Raw genomic sequence first — 22,176 nt, forward strand, 5'->3', positions numbered from 1 at the left:
TTCAGGCGAGACAAAGGAGGGGGTAAAAGAGGAGGAGGCGTTGCATTATTAGTTAAGGAGTCAGTTACTGCAGTAAGGAGAGGTGATATCTTGGAGGGGCCATCGAATGAAGCTTTGTGGGTAGAGCTTAGGAATAAAAAAGGGGCAGCCACGTTGTTAGGTGTTTATAATAGACCTCCAGAGAGTCAGCAGGAAATTGAGGAGCAAATATGTGCAAAATTTGTGGAGGTGTGTAAAAACAATAACAACAGGGTAATTATATTAGGTGATTTCAACTTTCCCAACATTAATTGGGATAGACATAGTGTTAAGGGCTTGGATGGAGTGGATTTCTTGAAATGTGTATAGGAGAACTTTTTAGGCCAATATGCAGAGGGTCCAACAAGGGACGGCGCAGTGCTGGACCTAATTCTGGGGAATGAAGCCAGACAGGTGGCTGAGGTGGTAGTGGGCGAGCATTTTAGCGATAGCGACCACAACATGGTACAGTTTAAGTTTGTTATGGACAAAGAAATCGATAAGTTGCAAAAAAATGTTTTGGATTGGGGGATATGAGAAAGCTCTGGCTGGTAAAAGTAGGGAAAATCCCAAGATATTCTATAAGTATATCAATGGGAAGAGGATAACCAGAAAAGAGCAGGGCCCATTAGAGACCAAGGGGGCAATCTATGGGTGGAGCCAGAGGACATTGCTAGAGTGTTGAATGAATAGTTCACATCCGTCTTCACCCAAGAGAATGAGGATGAAGGTATTGAACTCGGGGAGAGAAACTGCAAGGTTCTTAAGCAAATTGATATAGGGAGTGACAAGGTATTGGGGGTTTACAAGAATGTTGCCAGGGTTAGAAAAGTGTAGCTACGAGGAGAGGTTGGATAGGTTGGGGTTATTTTCCTTAGAACAAAGAAGGCTGAGAGGTGATTTGATTGAGGTGTACAAAATTATGAGGGGAATAGATAGAGTGGACAGGATAAAATTGTTTCCCTTGGTGGAGAATTCTAGAACCAAGGGACATAGATTCTAGATAAGTGGCAGAAGGTGTAGGGGGGACATGAGGAAGAACTTTTTTGCGCAGAGGTCAGTGGGTGTCTGGAATTCGCTGCCCAAGTTGGTGGTAGAGGCAGAAACTTTGAACTCTTTTAAAAAGTACCTGGATCTGCACCTGAAGTGCTGTAAGCTGCAGGGCTATGGGCCGGGTGCAGGGCTATGGGATTAGAAAGGGCACCTGGGTGTCCTGGGGCTGGCATGGACAAGATGGGTCGAATGGCCTCCTTCTGTGCTGTAACTTTTCTATGGTTCTAAGTGGTGGAGATTGCGTTAATATTACCAGGTCAACAAAAAGGGGCTTTAGAGATAGTCAGTTTATAGTCAAATCACACCAGTGGGGATTTCGCTAAAAAAAAAAGCATACAAAAATGGTCTTCAATGCTTTTAAATTACACCGTACTTACATTCGCGTATTTACTGTCTTATTAATTATAACAGCTTTTCCAGTTTGGTCAACATTATGATCCATTCCAAAGTATGCAGCCACCCTGTGTAAGAGCATTCTGTGGTACGAGGTCATCTGAGGAAATTTCTTGTACTGATTACTGAAAATAACATAAAACCATTAAATAAAATGTTTGTGCAGGAGCCGCACCTACAACTCTCTCATTCAGATGAAACAGATTTTATAAAGAGAGGAAACTAAATTTGAGAGAGCAACTCTATTTCTTTACTTTGGATGTTTAATCTAGGCTCACGCCTCCAGTGGGGAACTGAAGGGATGCTGCATTGTTAAAGGTGCCATTCTGTAGATGATAACAAGTAGATGGGGCTCTGTGGAAGTGGAGATTAAAAATACCATGGTACTACGAGAAGAGCAGGGAGTTCCCCCTTTGTTCTAAACAACATTCCTCTCTCACCCAGAATAAATAAGGGAGAACCAGTGGATGTGGTGTATTTGGGTTTTCAGAAACCTTTTGATAAAGTCCCACTTAAGAGGTTAGTGTGCAAAGTCAAAGTACATAGGATTGGGGGTAACATATTGGCATGGATTGAGAATTGATTAGCAGACAGGAAACAGAGTGCGGATAAATGAGTCTTTTTCAGCGTGGTAGGCGGTGACTAGTTTGAACCCATGATTAAAGGCGGGTTAATTTTGATTAAAAAAAGGCGCAGAAACGGAAGTGTTGTTGCTGTTTCAACGAGAAAAAAAAACCAAAGCCAAAATCCTTCTTTAGTAAACTGAAATCTGAGGGGCCTTTGCTGGAGCAAGATATTCGCCTGGTGAGTTCAAGGATTACTGGTTGTAGATGCTCGTGGAGCAATTACGCTTGTAAAGAGAATATTTTTAAAGATAATCATCCCGCCTCCTTTTTTTCAAAGGTTTATAGATTGACCTGCTCTGTGAACATCCCTAGGCAGTGACTAGTGGGGTACCACAGGAATCAGTGCTTGGGCCCCAGCTATTCACAATACATATCAATGATTTGGATGGGGGAACCAAATGTAATATTCCCAAGTTTGCTGATGACACAAAACTAGGTGGGAATGTGAGTGGTGAGGAGGGTGTTAAGAGGTTTCAAGGTGATTTAGACAAGTTGAGTGAGTGGGTAAATACATGGCAGATGCTGTATAACGTGAATAAGTGTGAAGTTATCCACTTTGGTAGGAAAAACAGAATGGCAGAGTATTATTTAAATGGTGAGAGATTGGGAAATGTTGATGTACAAAGGGACCTGGGTGGCCTTGTACACCAATCACTGAAAGCAAGCATACAGGTGCAGCAAACAGTTAATAAGGTAAATGGTATGTTGGCTTTCATTGCGAGAGGACTTGAGTACAGGAGCAAGGATGTCTTACTGCAGCTGTACAGGTCCTTGGTGAGGCCACACCTGGAGTATTGTGTGCAGTTTTGGTCTCTTTCCCAAAGAAAGGATATACTTGCCATAGAGGGAGTGCAGTGAAGGTTCACCAGACTGATTCCTGGGATGGCAGGATTGTCGTATGAGGAGAGATTGGGCCGACTAGGACTGTATTCACTGGGGTTTAGAAGAATGAGAGGGGATCTGATTGAAACATAAAATTCTGACAGGGATGGACAGACTGGATGCAGGGATGATGTTTCCTCTAGCTGGTGAGTCTAGAATAAGGGGTCACAGTCTCAGGATACAGGCTAGTCCATTTAGGACTGAGATGAGGAGAAACTTCTTCACTCAGAGGGTGGTGAACCTGTGGAATTCCCTACCACAGGAGGCTGTGGAGGCCAAGTCACTGAATATATTTAGGAAGGAAATAGATAAATTTCTGGACTCTAAAGGGGTCAAGAAGTATGGGGAGAATGTGGGTGTATGGCGTTGAGATAGAGGATCAGCCGTGATCATATTGAATGGCATAAATTGGCTGCCATGTTGTCTATGTAACAACAGTGACTGCACTTGAAAAATAATTGATTGGCTCTCAGGAGCTTTGGGGTAAGGTGCTATATAAATTTGAATCCTTTTTCTTTCCTTGCAATTTCTTATTCCACTCACCAGAGCATATCATGCTTAGTGCTTACTTATTTGCCAGGTCATATCTTTAATGTTGATTAAGAGAAAATAATACCCCAAGACCATCAGTTCCTGCATCATTTTGTTCTGCTTACAGTTTTTAAATCTCAATTTTACGCTTTACTTTATGACAACTTAATTTGTCCAAAATTCTGAAGCAGGAAAAAGTCAGGGCCTAAGTGCAAAGCATCAAAATCTCAGATTCAAATCAATGACTAAACAGACTAATTTCTGCGTGCACAATTTCTCATCTTGCAGACATAAACCTCATTGTGATTGGATCATTTGCTGAAGGAGGTTTGAAGAGGACTTTTGAAATACATCCTGGAGACTTTCTGGGACGGTCAAATGATCTTCAAATACAATGGCAAAATACTGTGAATGCTGCAAGTCTGATATATGTTCAGTAAAAGCTGGAAACACTCAGGTCAGGCAACATCTGTGGAGAGAGAAACAACCTTTCTGCAGCCTTTGATACGCCCAACCACACTCTCCTCCTCCTCCAACTCTTCTCTGTTGCCCAGTGAGTCGGACTGCTATTGCTTGGCCCACTTTTGCCTCTTCAGTTGTAACCGGAGAATCTCCTGCAATGGATAATCTTCCCACCCCCCATCGCTCTGCAGTCCGACCAAGGGTCTATCCTCAGCCCCCACCTATTTCTCATCCACACGCTGCCCCTATGTAAAACCATCTGATGACATGATGTCAGATTCACAGAGGTTCTTTTACAACCTATCCCCATTTTAAGTCGAGTCAGAAAGAAATGCCACTCAGCATCAGGCAAAACAGAAAACTAGTCGTAAGGGAATGGCAAGCAGACAGCTTCAAGAGGGAGACAAGTGACTTGAGGAACATGTAATTGAGTGGCGCACCTTGGATCTGCAATCTTAACTGGGGCTAAATGGAGGACAGATCCTTCAGCATCAGTAAGGGAGATGTATTCGAAACAGGGAAAGTCAAACTTTTATTCCATAGTCTGGAGAAAACAGTCTCTCATCAACATTTAAGAAGTATTTAGCACTTGAAATGCCATAGTATACAGGGCTATGAGGTGAGGCGGGGGGGAGGGGGGGGGGCAGGAAAATGGGATTAGAATGGATAGGTGCTTGATGGCCGGCACGGACACGATGGGCTGAAGGGCCTGCTTATGTGCTGTATAATTCTATGACTCTGTGACTTCAATGCTGCAAAATTGAATCTATAAATTCTCTGAGGACTTCACCGAAAAACAGTGAGTGTTGTGCTGCTCTACCTTATTGGACACCTTATAGGAGTCACCAAAAGAAAGGGAATGCTTGGTCATGGGCATCTTGCTAGGGATCCCCCTTGGTCTGCAGGAGGGATGGGAGGAGACAAGAGGGTGAGCAGGCTCTTAACTCCTGTTGGTACTGGACATTCCTCCTCTAGGCTTCCTCCACCAGGACCTGATCAGAGAACTTCTGCGCCCTCTCACTTGGTCACGGGCCATTCTGAAACAGGTCAAACTGTGGGTCAGCCAGCGCACTCCACCACTTCAGCGGAAGTGGATGCACAGAGCCCCCATACACTGCTCCATGAAAACTGTGTCTAATCAGCGCTCAATGGCTGTTTTAGCATCTCCAGGCACATTGGAATCCTAGCAATCAGATTTACATGCAAAAACCAGACTTTCAAACAGGCGTGTCTTATTAGCACAGCACGCATTTAGTTCTAGTTTTCACCCTTTCACCAAAATAACCCCATTATTAGGAAACAGAAAACTGAAACCTGCACTTTTCAAAGCATGTTTAGCGCTGAAGGCAAACATAATCAAAATTAACTTTAAATAGGTTATTCACATATGAAATATCCTCCAATATGCAACATTATCTGAACAAAACTTAGTTAAATGTTCAAGCATGCTTTCATTGGCACACTGGTCATCTCACACAATACTATTTGTGTCAACACAGGCAGCAATAATTTACTTACTTGTCATCACTGATAAAGTCCAGAATTTCTTGTTCTAATTTTAGCAGCATCATCCTGTCCCTGGAAGGCACAATAATCGATTTACACAGTAATACACATTTAATGCAGCAAAATTGAGAAATGTGCACAGAAAGTAACTAGTATGATTTCCTAGTGTTATGATCTTTGTAGAGACTGTTAACTTTTTTTAAACATTGAACTTCCAGTTGATAGCTGAAAGGTTGACATGACAAAATTTCGCGTTTTAAGACTTTTGCTGTGACAGAGAGACTAAAAGCACTGCTGACTAAACTATTGCTGTAGGCAACTTATTCCTTAAACAGAACAGAAATTCCCCCTTTTACTTTTAACACAATGTTACAGCCACGTGAGGAGAGGTAAAAATGACTCCCCTATTCTCCCTCTTCAGGTCTGACAATTTTTGTTATCGATTTAGAGAGTATGTGCTTTCCCAATACTGCAGGAGTCCCACTATTTACGCTTTCAGATTGTAAAGAATTAGTCAGACAGGTTTTCTTAGGTTAAACAAAGAACGGAATGAATTTATTGAAACTATTTCCCGAATTTAAAAAAAACTAGGTAAATCGTAGCCACCATTCATTCATACATCACACACACACACAGATATACAGATGGCAGAAGAGGTGGATAGCTTAAGAAATTTTTTTTTACAGTTCGTGAAGAAGACAAAGGAGTGTATGGTTAACTGATCTTTGGCTGGTCTCAATGCAGTGATTCCACATTGCAGCCATTTTGTTCAGTTGTCTTCCTGGGAAGAGTTGTATGGAGCAGATTTCAACGTTTTGTTCCTAAGAGCTCTGTTTGCAGCAGGTTTCTCTTTGCAACCGCGAATGTGAAAAAACAGCTTTTGTGGCCTGTTTCAGTCCAGCATTCTTAATCTCTCCCCTGCTTGGTAAACAAACTCTTAAATTACCCTGCTGGCTGTATATTCCAGAGAAATTCTACCGGTCCATGTCTCCTGCAGTTATTGTTTTAGAACAGGTAATTGCATTTTGATGTCTCATCTCAGAAACATTTGCAAACTTTCAGGATAGTGTAAAGCCAACAAGGAGATGGGGTCTTTCATGCTCCCCAGGAAATTGAGTGTCTTTTCTCTTCACCCCACTTGGTGGAATGCAAGCTGCATTTTATAGATGTCTGAGCAGTCTCTATTGTCTTCAGAGGGTTTCAGTTATTTTTTTTTAAATAAAAATAATCCAGCCAGGAAAAGGAAAAAATAGAAATTGTACCTTGAAAAAAAAGCACATCCTCATAACACTTCCGCACCATGTGGAATGAAATGAGGTTCACTCTTATTATATGACAAGACTGGGAAAAAACAAATAAAAATGAAAAAAGTAAGCAGAATCCATACATACACATTCATCCACACCCTCACATCTTCCTTTCAACTTTGTTGGTTCTGTTGAGGTTTGGTTGTTGTTGCTATGTGGGTTTTAAACTCTGGACAGATCATCCATGATCACATTTTTTCCTGCAACACGGGTAATTTTTTTTAATGATATGGTTGCAGGAACACACTCCCAATGAAAATCTCACAATTTTGATTTTGAATTTTTCCACAAAGGTTAAGTGATTGCAATCCGTATCGACTGTGGCCTGTACAGCCATTTTGGACATATATCTCGATGTGCTTGAGAGCCGGTAATAATCTTAAGGTTTCTTTCTCCACAGCAGAATAGCGTTTCTGGTGTTTGTTCAATTTCTGGGAGAAATACTCGATTTGCCTCTTTATGCCTCATTTATCCTCCTGGAGTAGGGCAACCCCTACACTGAGGTCGCTAACATCAATGGCTATTTCAAGTATTTTGTTGAAGTCTGGAGCTGTTAACACTGGTTTGTTTGCTAGAATGGTTTTCAGCTTCTCAAAATTTTTTCAGCATCTCTGTCCACACTACCATTGGTTTTTTCGATAATAGGTCTATTAGGGAGACAGCCATAGTACTGAAGTTAGGGCAAACTTGTGGTAGAAAACACACATCCCTAGGAATTTCCTGTGTCTCGGTGTGGTAATTCCACGTTGTGGCCATTTTGATCAGTTGTCTTCCTGGGTATAGTTGGATGGAGCAGATTTCCACGTTTTATTCCCAAGAGATCTCAGTTTGCACTAGATTTCTCTTTGCAGGATGGTTACTTTGCAAATCCGGGCACAGTACTTCCGAGAGTGAGAGCGAGCGAGATAGCAAGAGCGCAAGTGAGCGACAGTAAACAGTTTGGGCATCCTGTTTCATTACAGCGTTCTTCATTTCTCTCCTACTTGGTAATCAGATTCTTAAAGTGCCTTGCTAGCTGTATATTCCAGAGAAATTCCATTAATCCAAGTCTGCTGCAGTCATTGTTTCAGAACAGGTACTTGCATTTTGATGTCTTAACTCAGACATTTTTGCAAAGTTTTAGGATAGTTTAAAGCCAAAGGGGGATGGGGTCTCTCACAATCCCCAGGGGTTGAGGGTCTTTTCCATCCCACTTGGCGGAATGCAAGCTGTATGTTGTAGCCATCTGGCAGTCTCCATTGTCTTTAGAGGATTTCAGTGTTTTTTTAAAAATCCAGGCAGGAAAAGAAAAAATTAGAAATTGTATATTTTTTAAAAAAGCACATCCTCATAACAACCATAAAATCCACTTCATTTACTTTATGGTGTCCCTTAAGTAGCCATTTGAATTTCCCAGGCCCAGTCCAAAGTGATTCTTAGCTCCCGAGGATTTCATTCTGTCCCTTTCCTTTCCTAGCCTGATAACTTTCAACCCCAGAAATGTCTTTCAAAGTGAGGTTTTTCCTGGCGATTCTCCCTCTAGCGCAAGCTAGCCAAATCTTCCAGCCTTGTTTTGAATCCTCACAGATTTGGTCTTTTCAATCCAAGCATGAGCTCCCACCTGCATTCCTGCGTGGTGAACCATAGAGACTTTCGGCCTCTTGCTTCTCGCCCTCTCTCTTTCCCAGATCCTGGCAGATGCCTGCGTCTGAGTGTTTCAGGGATATATTAGAAACCCTTCCCTTCTCAAATCCCATCTCTATAGCATCATGAATCACATGGGCCTTGTAACCATGTAGAAATGTTGATTAGCTATTCTTGAGTATCCAACTCTCTTTTATCATGGAAATAAATGGACAGTTTAAAACATAACTGTTTACAACCCAACATTCTCAACACCTTCCTAGGACTTTGGAGACTAACAGTCTAACCAATATAAACACATATGCTGCTGCCAATGTGTCCAAGTGTGGACACTTTATACCTTCTTTCCAGCAAAACAACCCAGGCCTCCCTTTAATCTTTAACAGCCATGTCACCTAGACCCGTTGTTAGGCAGACTTCAGAACAGGTCACACGACCCCTTTCATTTTACCCTAAATTAAAGGCACAGTCCCAAAACATAATGTTATAAACCTCATAATTGTAACACTAGACTTGGAGCGGGGGGCTATGTTCAGTGAAATACGACTCAAATAAATTGTGGGGAATGGTGTATCATTCTGATAGATGTTGCCTAGCTGAAGCAGTCTGTAACTCAGTCTGTCAGAGAACATTTAATGTGTTTTTGAGTAAGATGCAGCTTCTACAACTAAAAATCAGGACCTGAAAGTTCTGCTGGGTTGTGCTGTTTTTTCCCTCCCAGTTCATCCAATAGCAGCCAAACCAGCACAAAAGATCGAGGAATTTCAAATACATATTACATGCAGCAGAAATCAAGCTTCTGCAACCTTCTGTACTAGCTTGAAAGTTTCATGATGGAAGTTGGCCCTGCCCACACCCACAAATTCAATTAATCACCATGGCAAATGTCTGCTAATTGTATCCATTTGTGGCTCTTAAAATTAGACTTTTTTTGGCACATGGACACTAATATGCACCTTTTAAATATTAAAAATATTTAGTAGACTAAGAAACTGACTACCAAACACAATGTAACCAGTAAATCATTCTACAGAGCTTTTCCAAAGTGGTTTTTAGTTACGCAAAATTGGATTGCTCGCAGGTGCTGGACCAGGAACTCTGAAAATGGGTTTATCACAAAAAATAAGCATTTTGATCAAACTACATTAATCAAACTGCACCAGGTTCCCACTCTTAACTATATCGAGGAATATTTTTTAATACAAAAAAAAACGAAAAAAAATCACTGACTGTGCTGGTTTAGGGAAAATTTTACAATTGGCGACATGCAAATGATTTTGAGCAGAAATTGAAGCAAAATAAAAATACACACTTCTGAAAACTAGTGCAATTTTGAGCGTAACTTGTATCCGGATTACTGATTGTGCCCAAAGCAGTAACTCTGCCCCAGTCATAAGATAAAACAAGTCAGCCAAGAAGTCAAATGCATGACAATAATTTACCCTTTATAGTAGGAATGGATCTGTATAACTAAAACAACAGATTGAAAACCAGGATACTCTGCAACAGCTGAGTACAAGAACTCTATCAGGCAGGAAGTCAAAAAGGTTCAAAGAGGAGGAACATGACAACGTAGGGCTAAGGCCCAAAACACCGGGTCAAACCAGAGTCAACAGCTCTTAGAAAGATGCAGTTACGAAATTGATGGATGTGCCATCTAATCCATGGCACTAAATAGGGCATAAGCTGTAAAATATTCTGTCAATCTTTTTGTTCCTTGTAGTTGATGTTCCTCAAGTTCTTCATTTTAAAAAGGAAAGTTTGTCAGGAACTGAAATTCCCGGGTCCATGCTCCGGTACATCACTGGTATATCCTTCACTTGACCATTACTGTCAAGCCAAGGGACTGACCCTGGATCAATAAAGGAGCGCGGGAGAGCATGCCAGGAGCAGCACCATGCAGACATACCAAAAAATGATATATCAACATGGTGAAGCTACAACACAGGACTACATGCATGCTAAACAGCAAAAGCAGAATGCGATAGACCTATGTCTATCGCATTCTGCTTTTGCTGAAAAGCAATCCCACAGCCACATCCAGTTGTGAATGGTGGAGGACAATTAAACAACTCACTGGAGGAGGAGGCTCCACAAACATCCCCATCCTCAATGATGGTGGGGGGCCCAGCACACTGGTGCAAAAGGCAAGGCTTAAGCATTTGCAATAATCTTCAGCCAGAAGTGCTGAGTGGATGATCCATCTTGGTCTCCTCCCAAGGTCCCCTGCATCACAGATGCCAGTCTTCAGTCAATTTGATTCACTCTACATGATATCAAGCTCCACAACACTCAAGAAACACGACTGATCCAGGACAAAGCAGCCCATTTGATTGGCATCCTATCCATGATATTAAACATTCACTCCCTCCATCACAGGCACACAATGGCAGCAGTGTGCACAATTCTCCAAGATGCACTGCAGCAATTCCTTCCAACCTGTGCCCTCTATCGCCTGGAAGGACAAGGGCAGCAGATATATGGGAACACATCATCCTGATTTGGAAATATACCGCCGTTCCTTCACTGTCACTGGATCAAAATCCTGGAACTCCCTCCCTAACAGTACTGTGGGTGTACCTACACCACATGGACTGCAGCGGTTCAAGAAGGCAGCTCACCACCACCTTCTCAAGGGCAACTAGGGATCAGCAACAAACACTGGCCTAGCCAGCGATGCTCTCGTCCAATGAACAAATAAAAAAAGTAATCACTGGCATCCACCTTGATTGGCTGAGAGGAAAGGGAGTGGCTCATCCATATTTTCCAGTCGCTTGGCAAGACAGTCAGCCCACTTGTCTATTGGCCCAGGCCTGGATTTCAGGCACTATCCTTTTCCTTCGTGTACCTGGCTAGATGCCAGCTTCCATAGGCAAGACAAAAGTGCTTTACAAACCAAAACGTGCATCATTGTTCTCACCATATATGGAATATCATGCCCAGGTCTGACAATTAACCCCATTTCGTGGTATACTGCTTACTGTAGGATACCCATCACATTTTCTTGAAATTTCCAAAAGATGGAAATAACATGCTTCCACAACTAACCATACAGACAAATGATTTCTGATCCACTGTAACAGACTGAATGAGCACAATGCTTGAAAATGATAAAACTAGGAGCCGTCCGCAAGGGGTAGCTTTTTGGAAATATTTCTTAAAGATCTCTGATTATCAGAAGAACTTTTGGATGAAAGAGTCAGGTTTGTCTCTTGGTAGATATTTGAGAGATATTATGCTTAGACGACATAAGATTCAGTGTGCACAAAGTTCGGATAACATGACATAACCGAAAACTAGAAACTAGAGCTGTGTTTTAGGTCATGCAATTCCCTTGTGCTACAACCATTGCTTTTTACATCGATGCAGCTCGACAGGTTTTGCACCTTGTGAAGTGAACTGTCAACATTTGCAAATTGTCATTTCCTTTGCACATTCCCGCTACAGAGGCCTTACATGTCTTACAACAGGCTATCCTAATAAGTCAGTATTCAGAAAGATCAATTCCTACCTCTATCTGTCAAGCTGTATACATTGGCAAGTCGAAACACATTTCCTGGTCTTTAAAAAGATTTCTGTCATCAGCTGTTTTCCCGGAGAGTGATTTTTAAACTTGGTAAGGAAGGGCAGTTTCCATTTTAAATTTATTTCTTATTGAAAAAGGCATAAGGCGACAAAGTTTCGCATTGCCACAGGCTCTGTGCTGTTTATTTTGTTATCACATCTGCATACAGTGCAGATAATCTGATGCGTTCATTTCTGTCCATTATGTTTATGCCCTATGTTGCTTCCAACTTGCACTGGGTGAGACTAAAGACATTGAGAAGGTTCTCTTCAAGCTAATGGGCTATGCTACCACTAATAAAGACATTAGATTCATTTCAAACTACTGAATGTACCACATCTATAATTGCATCTAGGAAAGGAATGATTAAGTCATGTACATGACTTGCCTCCGTCATCTTCTTAGGCAGTCCCTTGGGATTGAGGATGACTTGTTACCACTCTGGTTTAATGGGTTCTGAGATGGCTGATAAACCCAGTGTGTGGTCTGCAGACTCTGCCACATGTGGGGCAGGTGGTGCTTGAAGGGTTGGGTAGATGTGCTGTTTGGAGGTTTGTGCACTCCCTCTGACACCTTGACTTCATCTCGTGGCAAAGTTTCTCCCCATGTCTACCCTGCCCAGACCTCTGATGATTTTGAATACTTCTGTCATGTCTTTTCTTAACCTCCTCTTCGAGAAGGAGAACAACTCCAGATTTTCCAGTCAATGTAACCGATTCCGTCATCCTTGGAACCATTCGCATCAACCTGTTCTGCACCTTCGCCAACATGTTCACATCCTTCCTAAAGTGTGGTGCCCAGAACTGGACACAATACTCCAGTTGAAGTCGAACAAGTCATTTATAAAGGTTCATCATAGCGCCCTTGCTTCTGTACTCCATGCCTTGACTTATAAAGCCCAGGATCCCATATGTCTTATTAACCACTCTTTCACCCTGGTCTGCCATCTTCAATAAGTTGTGCGTGTATACCCCTAGATCTCTCCCCTTCTGCACCCACTTAAGGATTGTATCCTTTATTTTATATTGCCTCTCCTTGTTCTTCCTCCCAAAATGAATCATTTCACGCTTCTCTGCATTAAATTTCATCTGCCACGTATCCGCGCATTCCACCAACCTGTCTACGTCCTCTTGACGTCTATCATTGCTCCCCTCAAAGTTCACATTACTTCCAGGTTTTGAGTCATCCATAAATTTTGAAATTGTGTCCTTTAGACCAAAATCTAGGTCACTAATATATATCAAGAAGAGCAGGGGTCCTAGTACTAACCCCTGGAGAACCCCCCTATATACCATCCTCCAGTCCGAAAAACAATCATTCACCACTACTGTTTCCTGTCACTCAGCCAATTTTGTATCCATTCTGCCACTGACCCTTTTATTCCATGGCTTTGACTTTGCTGACAAGCCCATTATGTGGCACTTTATCAACCACCATTTGGAAGTCCATATACACACATCAATCTAATCGGCCCCACGTCCACATCTTACTCTTTTACAATTTATATGCCTACAGGAGATCTTTGGATTCTCTTTTATGTTAGTTGCGAGTCTCTTATACTCTCCTTGCCTCCTACTTATTTTTTCACTTCTCCTCAATTTTCAGCCTGCTGCTCACTTGTATCATCAACCTGATTTCTGTTATATGCACCCTTTTTCTGCTTCATCTTACTCTCCATCTTTCTTGACATCCAAAGATCTCAGGATTTGTTTGTCCTACCTTTCTCCCTCTTGGGAACATATCTCAACTATACCGATCCATCTCCTCATTAAAGGCAACCCATTGTTCAATTACAGTTTTGCCTGTCGATCTTTGATTTCAACTTACCTGGGCTACATTTGATCTCAACACAATTAAATTGGTCCTTCCCCCAATTAAGTATACTTACTCTGGATTTCTCCTTGTCCTTTTCCATAGCTAACCTAGACCCTATGTTCACTATCCCCTAAATGATCCCCAACTGGCACTTGATCAACTTGGCCCACCTCATTCCCCAGAACCAAATCCAGCAATGTTGGAGTGAAAACATACCAATCTAGAAAGTTTTCCTGAATACACTTTGGAAACTCTTGCCCCTCTTTGCTCATTAATTATCCTAACATAGTCTGGGATAGTAATGGTGTAAAGTTCCCCATCTCTGTAATTTCCTGACAAATTTGCTTCTCTATATCTTTCCCATTAGTTGGTGGCCGAGGCTGAGCGAGCACATTGGATTCGGTGGTGTTACATAAGAAACAGGAACAGGTGTAGGCCATACAGCCAATTTGGCCTATTCCACTATTCAATACAACCATGGCTGATCTTCAGCTTCAACTTCACTTTCCCTCCTGCTCCACATATCCCTTGGTTCCCTGAGAGACCAAAAGTCTGTCCATCTCAGCCTTAAATATTTCAACGATGGAGCATCCACAATCCTCTGGGGTAGAGAATTCCAAAGATTCACAACCCGCTGAATGAAGAAATTTCTCATCTCAGTCATAGGAACATAGGAAACCAGGACTTCAGAGCAGGATTAGGCTATTCGACCCTTCGAGCAGGCTCTGTCATTCAGTAAGATCAAGGTTGATCTGATTGTGGTCTCAACTCCACTTTCCTATATATGCCCCCCTATAACCCTTGACTCCTTCATCTACCAAAAGTCTGTCTAGATCAGCCTTGAGCAAATTCAACGACCTCTGGGGAAAAGAATTCCCCAGGACAACCACCCCAAGAGCAAAACATTCTCCTCATCTTGGCCTTAAAATTTATTTTTAAACTGTGTCCCTAGTTCTAGTCTCTCCCACAAGTGGAAACATCTTCCCGGTACCTACCCTATCAAATCCCCTCAGAATCTTATGTTTCAATAAGATCACCTCTCATTCTTCTAAACTCCAACGGGCATTGGCCCAACCTGCTCAACCTTTCCTCAGAGGATAACCCTTTCATCCCAGGAATGAGTCGCATGAATCTTCTCTGAACTGCTTCCAAACCAATACATCCTTTTTCAAAAGGAGATGAAAACTGTACGCCGTGCTCCAGATGTGGGTCCACCAAGATACTGTCCAACAGTAGCAAAACTTCCTTACTTTTATACTCCATTCCTCTCACAGCAAACACCAACATTCCATTTCCCTTCCTAATTACTTGCTGTACCTGCAGACTAACTTTTTGTGATTCATGTACAAAGACACCCAGATCCCTCTGTATCACCGAGTTCTGCAACCTCTCGTCATTTAAATAATATACTGCTTTTCTACACTTCCTGCCAAAGTGGACAAGTTCACGTTTCCCACATTATGCCCCATCTGCCAATTTTTTGCCCACTCACTTAACCTATCTATATCTCTTTGCAGGCTCTCTACCTTCTCTTAACAACTTACCTTCCTACCACACTTGGTGTCATCAGCAAATTTAGCAACCATATATTCGGTCCCTTCATCCAAATCATTGATATACATTGTAAATAGTTGAGGCCGCAGCACTGATCCCTGTGACACTCTACCAGTTGCAGCTTGCCAACCCAAAAAAGACCCATTTATCGCTACACTCTACTTCCTGTTAGCTAATTAATCCTTTATCCAGGCTAATATGTTACCCCCTGTATCATGAGATCTCATTCTGTGTGGCACTTTGTCAAATGCCTTTTGGAAATCCAAGTGCACCACATTCACAAGTTCCCCTTTATCCACCTTGCTTGTTACTTCCTCAAAGAACTCCAATAAATTAGTTAAAACATAATTTCCTTTTCACAAAGCCATGTCTGCCTGTTCCCATTATGATTTTCTAAATATCCTGCTATAACCTCCTTAAGAATGGATTCTAGCAGTTTCCCTATGACAGATGTTAGGCTAACTGGTCTGTAGTTTCCTGCTTTCTGTCTCCCTTACTTCTTGAATAAACATGTTACATTAGCTATTTTCTAAACCTCTGAAACCCGTCCAGAATCCAAGGGATTTTGGAAGACTATAACCAATGCATCTACTATCTCTGCAGCTGCTTCTTGTAAGGCCCTTGGATGCAGCCCATCTGGTCCTGGGGATTTGTCAGCTTTTAGGTCCAAAGGTTTTCCCAGTACCTTTTCCCTGGCAATGGTGATTGTTTTAAGTTTCTCTCTCCCCCTTTAACTTTTGATGTTCAACTATCTTTGGGAGGTTCACAAAGTCCTCTACAGTGAAAACAGACACAAAATACCTCAGCAGGTCTGACAGCATCTGAGGAGAGGAAGACAGAGTTAACGTTTCGAGTGCATATGACTCTTCATCAGAACATCGAGTCGTATGGACTCGAAACGTTAACTCTGGCTTCCTCTCTACAGATGCTGTCAGGCCTGCTGAGTTTTTCCAGCAATTTTTGTTTTTGTTTCAGATTTCCAGCATCCGCAGTTTGTGCTTTTATGACACAAAATACCTGTTCAATGCCTCTGCCATTTCCTTGTTTTCCATTAGCACTTCCCTAGATGCTCTCTCTCTAGAGGATCAATACTCGCTTTAGTTTCTCTTTTCTTATTTAAATACTTGTAGAGCCTCCTACTATCTGTTATTACTATTACTAGCTAGCTTTCTGTCATACTCGACCTTCTCCCTCTATTATTATTTTAGTCATTCTTTGCTGGTTCTTAAAATCTGTCCAATCTTCTGTCCTACCACTACCCTTTGCCGATTTGTACAGTGTCTTTTCAATTTGATCCGAAATGATCAGCCCTTTATCCTGTGACACATGTTCAAGATTCCCAAGCCACGGGAAACAACCTCTCAGTATCTACCTTGTCAAGTCCCTTCAGAATCTTGTATGTATTCATCAAGGCAGCATTTGATTGAGTGTGGCATCAAGGACCCCTAGCAAAACTGGAGTTAATGGGAATCGGGGGGGAAAACTCTCCACTGATTGGAGTCATGCCTAGCACAAAGGAAGGTGGTTGTGGTTGCTGGAGATCAGTCATCTCAGTTCCAGGACATCACTGCAGGAGTTCCTCAGGGTAGTGTCCTCAGCCCAACCATCTTCAGCTGCTTCCTCAATGACCTTCCCTCCATCAGAAGGTCAGAAGTTAGGATGTTTGCTGAAGATTGCACAATGTTCAGCACCATTGATAACTCCTCAGATACTGAAGCAGTCCATGTCCAAATGCAGCAAGACCTGGACAATATCCAGGCTTGGGCTGACAAGTGACAAGTAACATTCGTGCCACACAAGTGTCAGGCAATAACCATCTCCAACAAGAGAGAATCTAACCATCTCCCCTTGACGTTCAATGGCATTACCATCACTGAATCCCCCACTATCAACATCATGGGGGTTACTATTGAACAGAAACTGAACTGGACTAGCCATGTAAATACTGTGGTTACAAGAGCAGGTCATAGGCTAGGAACCCTGCAGCAAGTAACTCACCACCTGACTCCCCAAAGCCTGTCCAAGTCAGGAGTGTGATGGAAAACCCGCCACTTGTCTGGATGAGTGCAGCTCCAACAGCACTCAAGAAGCTCGACACCATCCAAGACAAAGCAGCCCACTTGATTGGCACCCCATCCACAAACATTCACTCCCTCCACCACTATTGCACAGTGGCAGCAGTGTGTACCATCTACAAGATGCACTACAGGAACTCACCAAGGCTCCTTAGACAGCACCTTCCAAACCCATGACCACTACCATTTAGAAGGACAAGGGCAGCAGACACATGGGAACACCACCACCTGGAAGCTCCCCTCCAAGTCACTCACCATCCTGACTTGGAAATATATCGCTGTTCCTTCACTGTCACTGGGTCAAAATCCTGGAACTCTCTCCTTAACAGCACTGTGGGTGTACCGACATCACATGTTTACAACAATGGTTCCAGGGATGAGGAACTTGTGTTATGAAGATAGATCGGAGAGGTTGGGACTGTTCTCCTTGGAGAGGAGAAGGCTAAGAAGAGGTTTGATAAAAGTGTTCAAAATCATGAGGGGGCTGGATAGTTAGGGAGAAACTGTTACTGCTTGTCAAGGGATCAAGAATGAGAGGGCACAGATTTAAGGCGATTTGTAAAAGAAGCAAATGTGATGAGAGAAAAAAACCTTTTCACACAGAGTGGTTCGAGTCTGGAATGTACTGCCTGGGAGCGTGGTGGAGATAGGTTCAATCGAGGTATTCAAGAGGGCAATAGATAATTATTTGAACAGAAACAACGTGCAAGGGTATGGGGAAAAAGCAGGAGAATGGCACTAAGTTATAATGTTCATTTGGAGAACCAGTGCAGATGCGATGGGCCGAATGGTCTCCTTCTACACCATAACAATTCTGTGACTGCAGCAGTTCAAGAAGGCAGCTCATCACCACCATCTCAAGGGCAATTTGGGATGGGCAATAAAATGCTGGCTTAGCCAGCGACACCCACATCCCATGAATGAATTTTTTAAAATTTGAGTTTGAGAATCGTGATATCAGACCTGACACTAAACTCTAAGTCAATCAGGCAGTGGTTCTCTCCATGCTTCTCAACAATGCTGAAGCTTGGACAATGTATCGAAGCCTTACCAAGGCCCTGGAACAACATCATCAACACTGTCTTAGAAGGATCTTGCAAATCAAGGGGGAGGTCAAAAGAACAAACATGAGTATCCTTCAAGATACAGGTATGCCAAGTATAGAGGCCCTGGAAAACTCACATCAGCTGAGATGGATGGAACATGTTGTCAGAATGACCATCTCAAGCCTGCCCAACCAAGTGCTCTACACAGAAGGCCCAGTTTCAGGAAGCCCGTTCACATAGCAGCCAAAGGAAACATTTCAAAGACAATCTCCGTGAAGGTCTGCTCTATGAACATCAACACATGGGAAAGCATTTGTCCCAAATGGCAACTCATCATCAAAAATAGCATCAAGACCTTCCAATCAACAAGAGCAGTCACTGAGAGAGAACGGTGAGAGAGACGGAATCAAGTCAACAATCCACCACCACCTCTCCCAGCCGACAATCGATGACCTCACTGTGGGAGGGCCTGTAAGGCTAAGACAAGGATCATAAATCCTGTCCTAACATCTCTCAAAAGGAAAGTGTTAGAATCTATTGTTAAGGAGGTTAGAGCAGGGTACTTAGAAAATCTTAATGCAATCAGGCAAAGTCAAAATGATTTTGAGAGAGAGGAATCATGCTCGACTAATTTATTAGAGCTCTTTGAGGAAGTAGCAAGTAACATGGGTAAAAGAGAACCTGTAGATGTGGTGTACTTGGATTTCCAAATGGCATTTGGAAAGGTTACTATCCAAAATAAGAGCTCATGGTGTAGGGGGTAACGTGTCATCATGAATAGAGGGTTGGTTAGCAAACAGGAAGTAGAAAATAGGGATAAATGCGTCATTTTTGGGTTGGCAAATTTTAACCAGTACAGTGCCATAAGGATCAGTCCTGGGGCCTCAACTACTTACAACCTATATCAATGACTTGGATAAAGGGACTGAAGGTATGGTAGCTAAATTTTCTGATGACACAAAGATAGGTAGGAAAGTAAGTTGTGAAATGGAAATAAAGACTCTACAAAGGGATTTAGATAGGTTAAGTGAGTGGGCAAAAATTGGTCAGGTGGAATATAATATGGGAAAATGTGAACTTGTCCACTTTGGCAGAAAGACTACAAAAGCAGCATATTATTTAAATAGAGAGAGACTGCAGAATGCTGCAGTACAGAGGGATCCAGGTGTCCCGGTACATGAATCACAAAAAGTTAGTCTGCAGGCACAGCAAGTGATTAGGAAAGCAAATGGGATGTTGGTGTTTACTGCGAGAGGAATGGAGTATAAAAGTAGGGAGGTTTTGCTACAGCTGTACAGGGCATTGGTGAGACCACACCTAGAGTACTGTGTACAGTTTTGGTCTCCTTAGAAGCAGTTCAGAAAAGGTTCATTCGACTGATTCCTGAGATGAGGCGGTTATCTTATGAGGGAAGGTTGGACAGGTTGGGGTGATACCCATTGGAGTTTAGAAGAATGGGGGTGATCTTATTAAAACATACAAGGTCCTGGGGGAACTTGACAGTGGATGTTGAGAGGATGTTTCCCCTTATGAGAGAAACTAGAACTAGGGGACAGAGTTTAAAAATAAGGGGTTTCCCATTTAAGATGGAGATGAGGAGAATTTTTTTTTCTCTGAGACGGTCATTAGTCTGTAGAATTTTCTTCCCCAGAGAGCAGTAGAGGCAGGGTTATTGAACATTTTTAAGGCTGAATTAGATAGATTCTTGATTGATAAGGGAGTCAAAAAGTATAGGGGGTAGACAGGAAAGTGAAGTTGAAGCCACAATCAGATCAGCCATGATCTTATCAAATGGCAGAGCAGTCTCAAGGGGCCGAATGGCCTACTCCTGCTCCTAATTCATATGTTTGTATGCAAGTTTGTACGTAAGCCACCTGCAAACCCACAGGCAGAACTGACATCTCACCTGCACCCAGCCATCTGCAAGGAAGAATTATCCTCGACATGAAAGATCGCCGATAGCTAGTTTGTGGCCTACTGAATACACCCAGCAATGTAATGGTACCTCTATTATTTCTTAGCTGAAACCAAATAGATTATGTCCTGGACCCCTCTAAGACATCCTTTCTCTCCAGTACTGTAATATTCTCCTTAATCAAGACTGCCACCCCTTCTCCTTTCCTTCCTTCCCTCTCTTTCCTGAAACCTTGTATTAGGATTACTGTGTCCCAGTCCTGTCCTTTTATGAGCCAGGTTTCCAACATTACCACAACATCATATTCACACATGGCTACCTGCACATGCAGCTCACCAACCTTATTTACCACACACTGTGGGTTCACATAAGTGCACAGTAAACATAATTTAGGCCTTAGTGCATTCCCTCTTACTCTGACCCCACCTAATACCTTACTATTTCTTACTTTGGTGTCATCTGTCTCTCCCAATTCTTTATGCACCTTGATTTTCTCTTTTGTGTCATCTCCTGGTTCCCATCCCCTGCCAAGTTAGTTTAAACCCTCCCCTGTAGCACTTGCAAACTGCCCTGCAAGGACATTGGTCCCAGCTCTGTTCAGAAGCAACCCTTTTGGCCTGCACAGGTCCCATCTCCCACTGAACCAGTCTCAACATCCAAGGAATCTAAAGCCCTCTCTCCTGCACCATCTCTCCAGCCATAGATTCATCTGCTTTACCCTCTATTTCTATATTCACTGGCACATAGCACAGGGAGTAATCCAGAGTAATACCTTTGAGGTCCTGCTTGCTAGTTCCTTTCCTCGCTCTCTAAAATCTGCTTGCAAGACCTCATTGTTGATACCGATATGGATCAGGGCTGCTGGCTGTTTACCCTCCCACCTCGGAGTGCTCCACAGTCGCTCAGTGATTCCTTGGCCTTTGCACAGGGAGGCAACATATCATCCTGGATTCACATCTGCGGCCATAGAAACACTTACCTGTTTACCCAACTATCAAATCCTCTATTGCTATTGCTTTCTTAGTCTTCCTCCTGCAGTTGCTGAGTCAGCTCTGGTGCCATGGTGCCATGGACTTGGCTATGGATACACTCCCCAAAGGAACCATCACTCTCACTACCATTCAGTGTTATACTCCTGATGGCCAGTTGGTGAAGGAAGAAACTTGAGCTATTCTTGACTTGGAATAGATTTATTCACAATGTAAAACATCACAGGTATACATCTCCTGACTCCACTCGTATCCATAAGCATGCCTTTATAACTGCTTAAGTAACCATCCAATTAATGCCTTACATGTTTATGTACTTAGCCTCAACTGATGCATTTAACATTCAAAACTAAAAACCGGTTAGAGAGTGAGATGCACTCAGGGCACTCCTGCACTATCTTCCCTGTCCTCCTTGACTGCCTGGCCATTAACTCATTCCCCAACTCTGCCTGCACACCCTTAAGCTGTGGGGTGACAATATTCAGAGATGTGCTATCCACAAAAGTCTCAGCCTCTCAGATGCACTGCAGTGACGCCAGCTGCTTCTCAAACTCCGAAACCTGTAGCTTGATCTGCTTCAGCCTACGACACCTTTTGCACGTGGTTGTCCAAGACACAAGAAGCATCCTAGAATTTGCACGTGGAACAGGTTGTACACTCCAGGGACTGAGGATCCCTGACATGCCTCTCTTCATTTGATTAACTAAACTCAACAGAAATAAACTAAAGACTTAGATCACAGAATCATTGGATGGTTACTGAACAGGAGGCCATTTGGCCCATCGTGTCTGTGCTGGGTGAATTGCTCTTGCAGAC

At 42.7% G+C, this 22,176-nt stretch overlaps 1 protein-coding gene across 9 annotated transcripts in view; it reads right to left on the minus strand.

The window, feature by feature from the left end:
- Positions 1 to 22,176, minus strand: part of r3hdm2 (R3H domain containing 2) — a 294,265-nt gene that overhangs the window by 123,679 nt on the left and 148,410 nt on the right. For all 9 annotated transcript variants that reach the window (XM_078534495.1, XM_078534493.1, XM_078534494.1 and 6 more), the window contains 2 exons: positions 5,484 to 5,543; positions 1,449 to 1,589 (listed from right to left, as the gene is read on the minus strand). In XM_078534495.1, the coding sequence (XP_078390621.1) occupies positions 1,449 to 1,589; positions 5,484 to 5,543 (201 nt within the window). The remainder of the gene's footprint in view (positions 1 to 1,448; positions 1,590 to 5,483; positions 5,544 to 22,176) is intronic.

Source organism: Cetorhinus maximus, chromosome X (assembly GCF_964194155.1).
Source record: "Cetorhinus maximus chromosome X, sCetMax3.hap1.1, whole genome shotgun sequence".
In the NCBI taxonomy this organism is placed as follows: domain Eukaryota; kingdom Metazoa; phylum Chordata; class Chondrichthyes; order Lamniformes; family Cetorhinidae; genus Cetorhinus; species Cetorhinus maximus.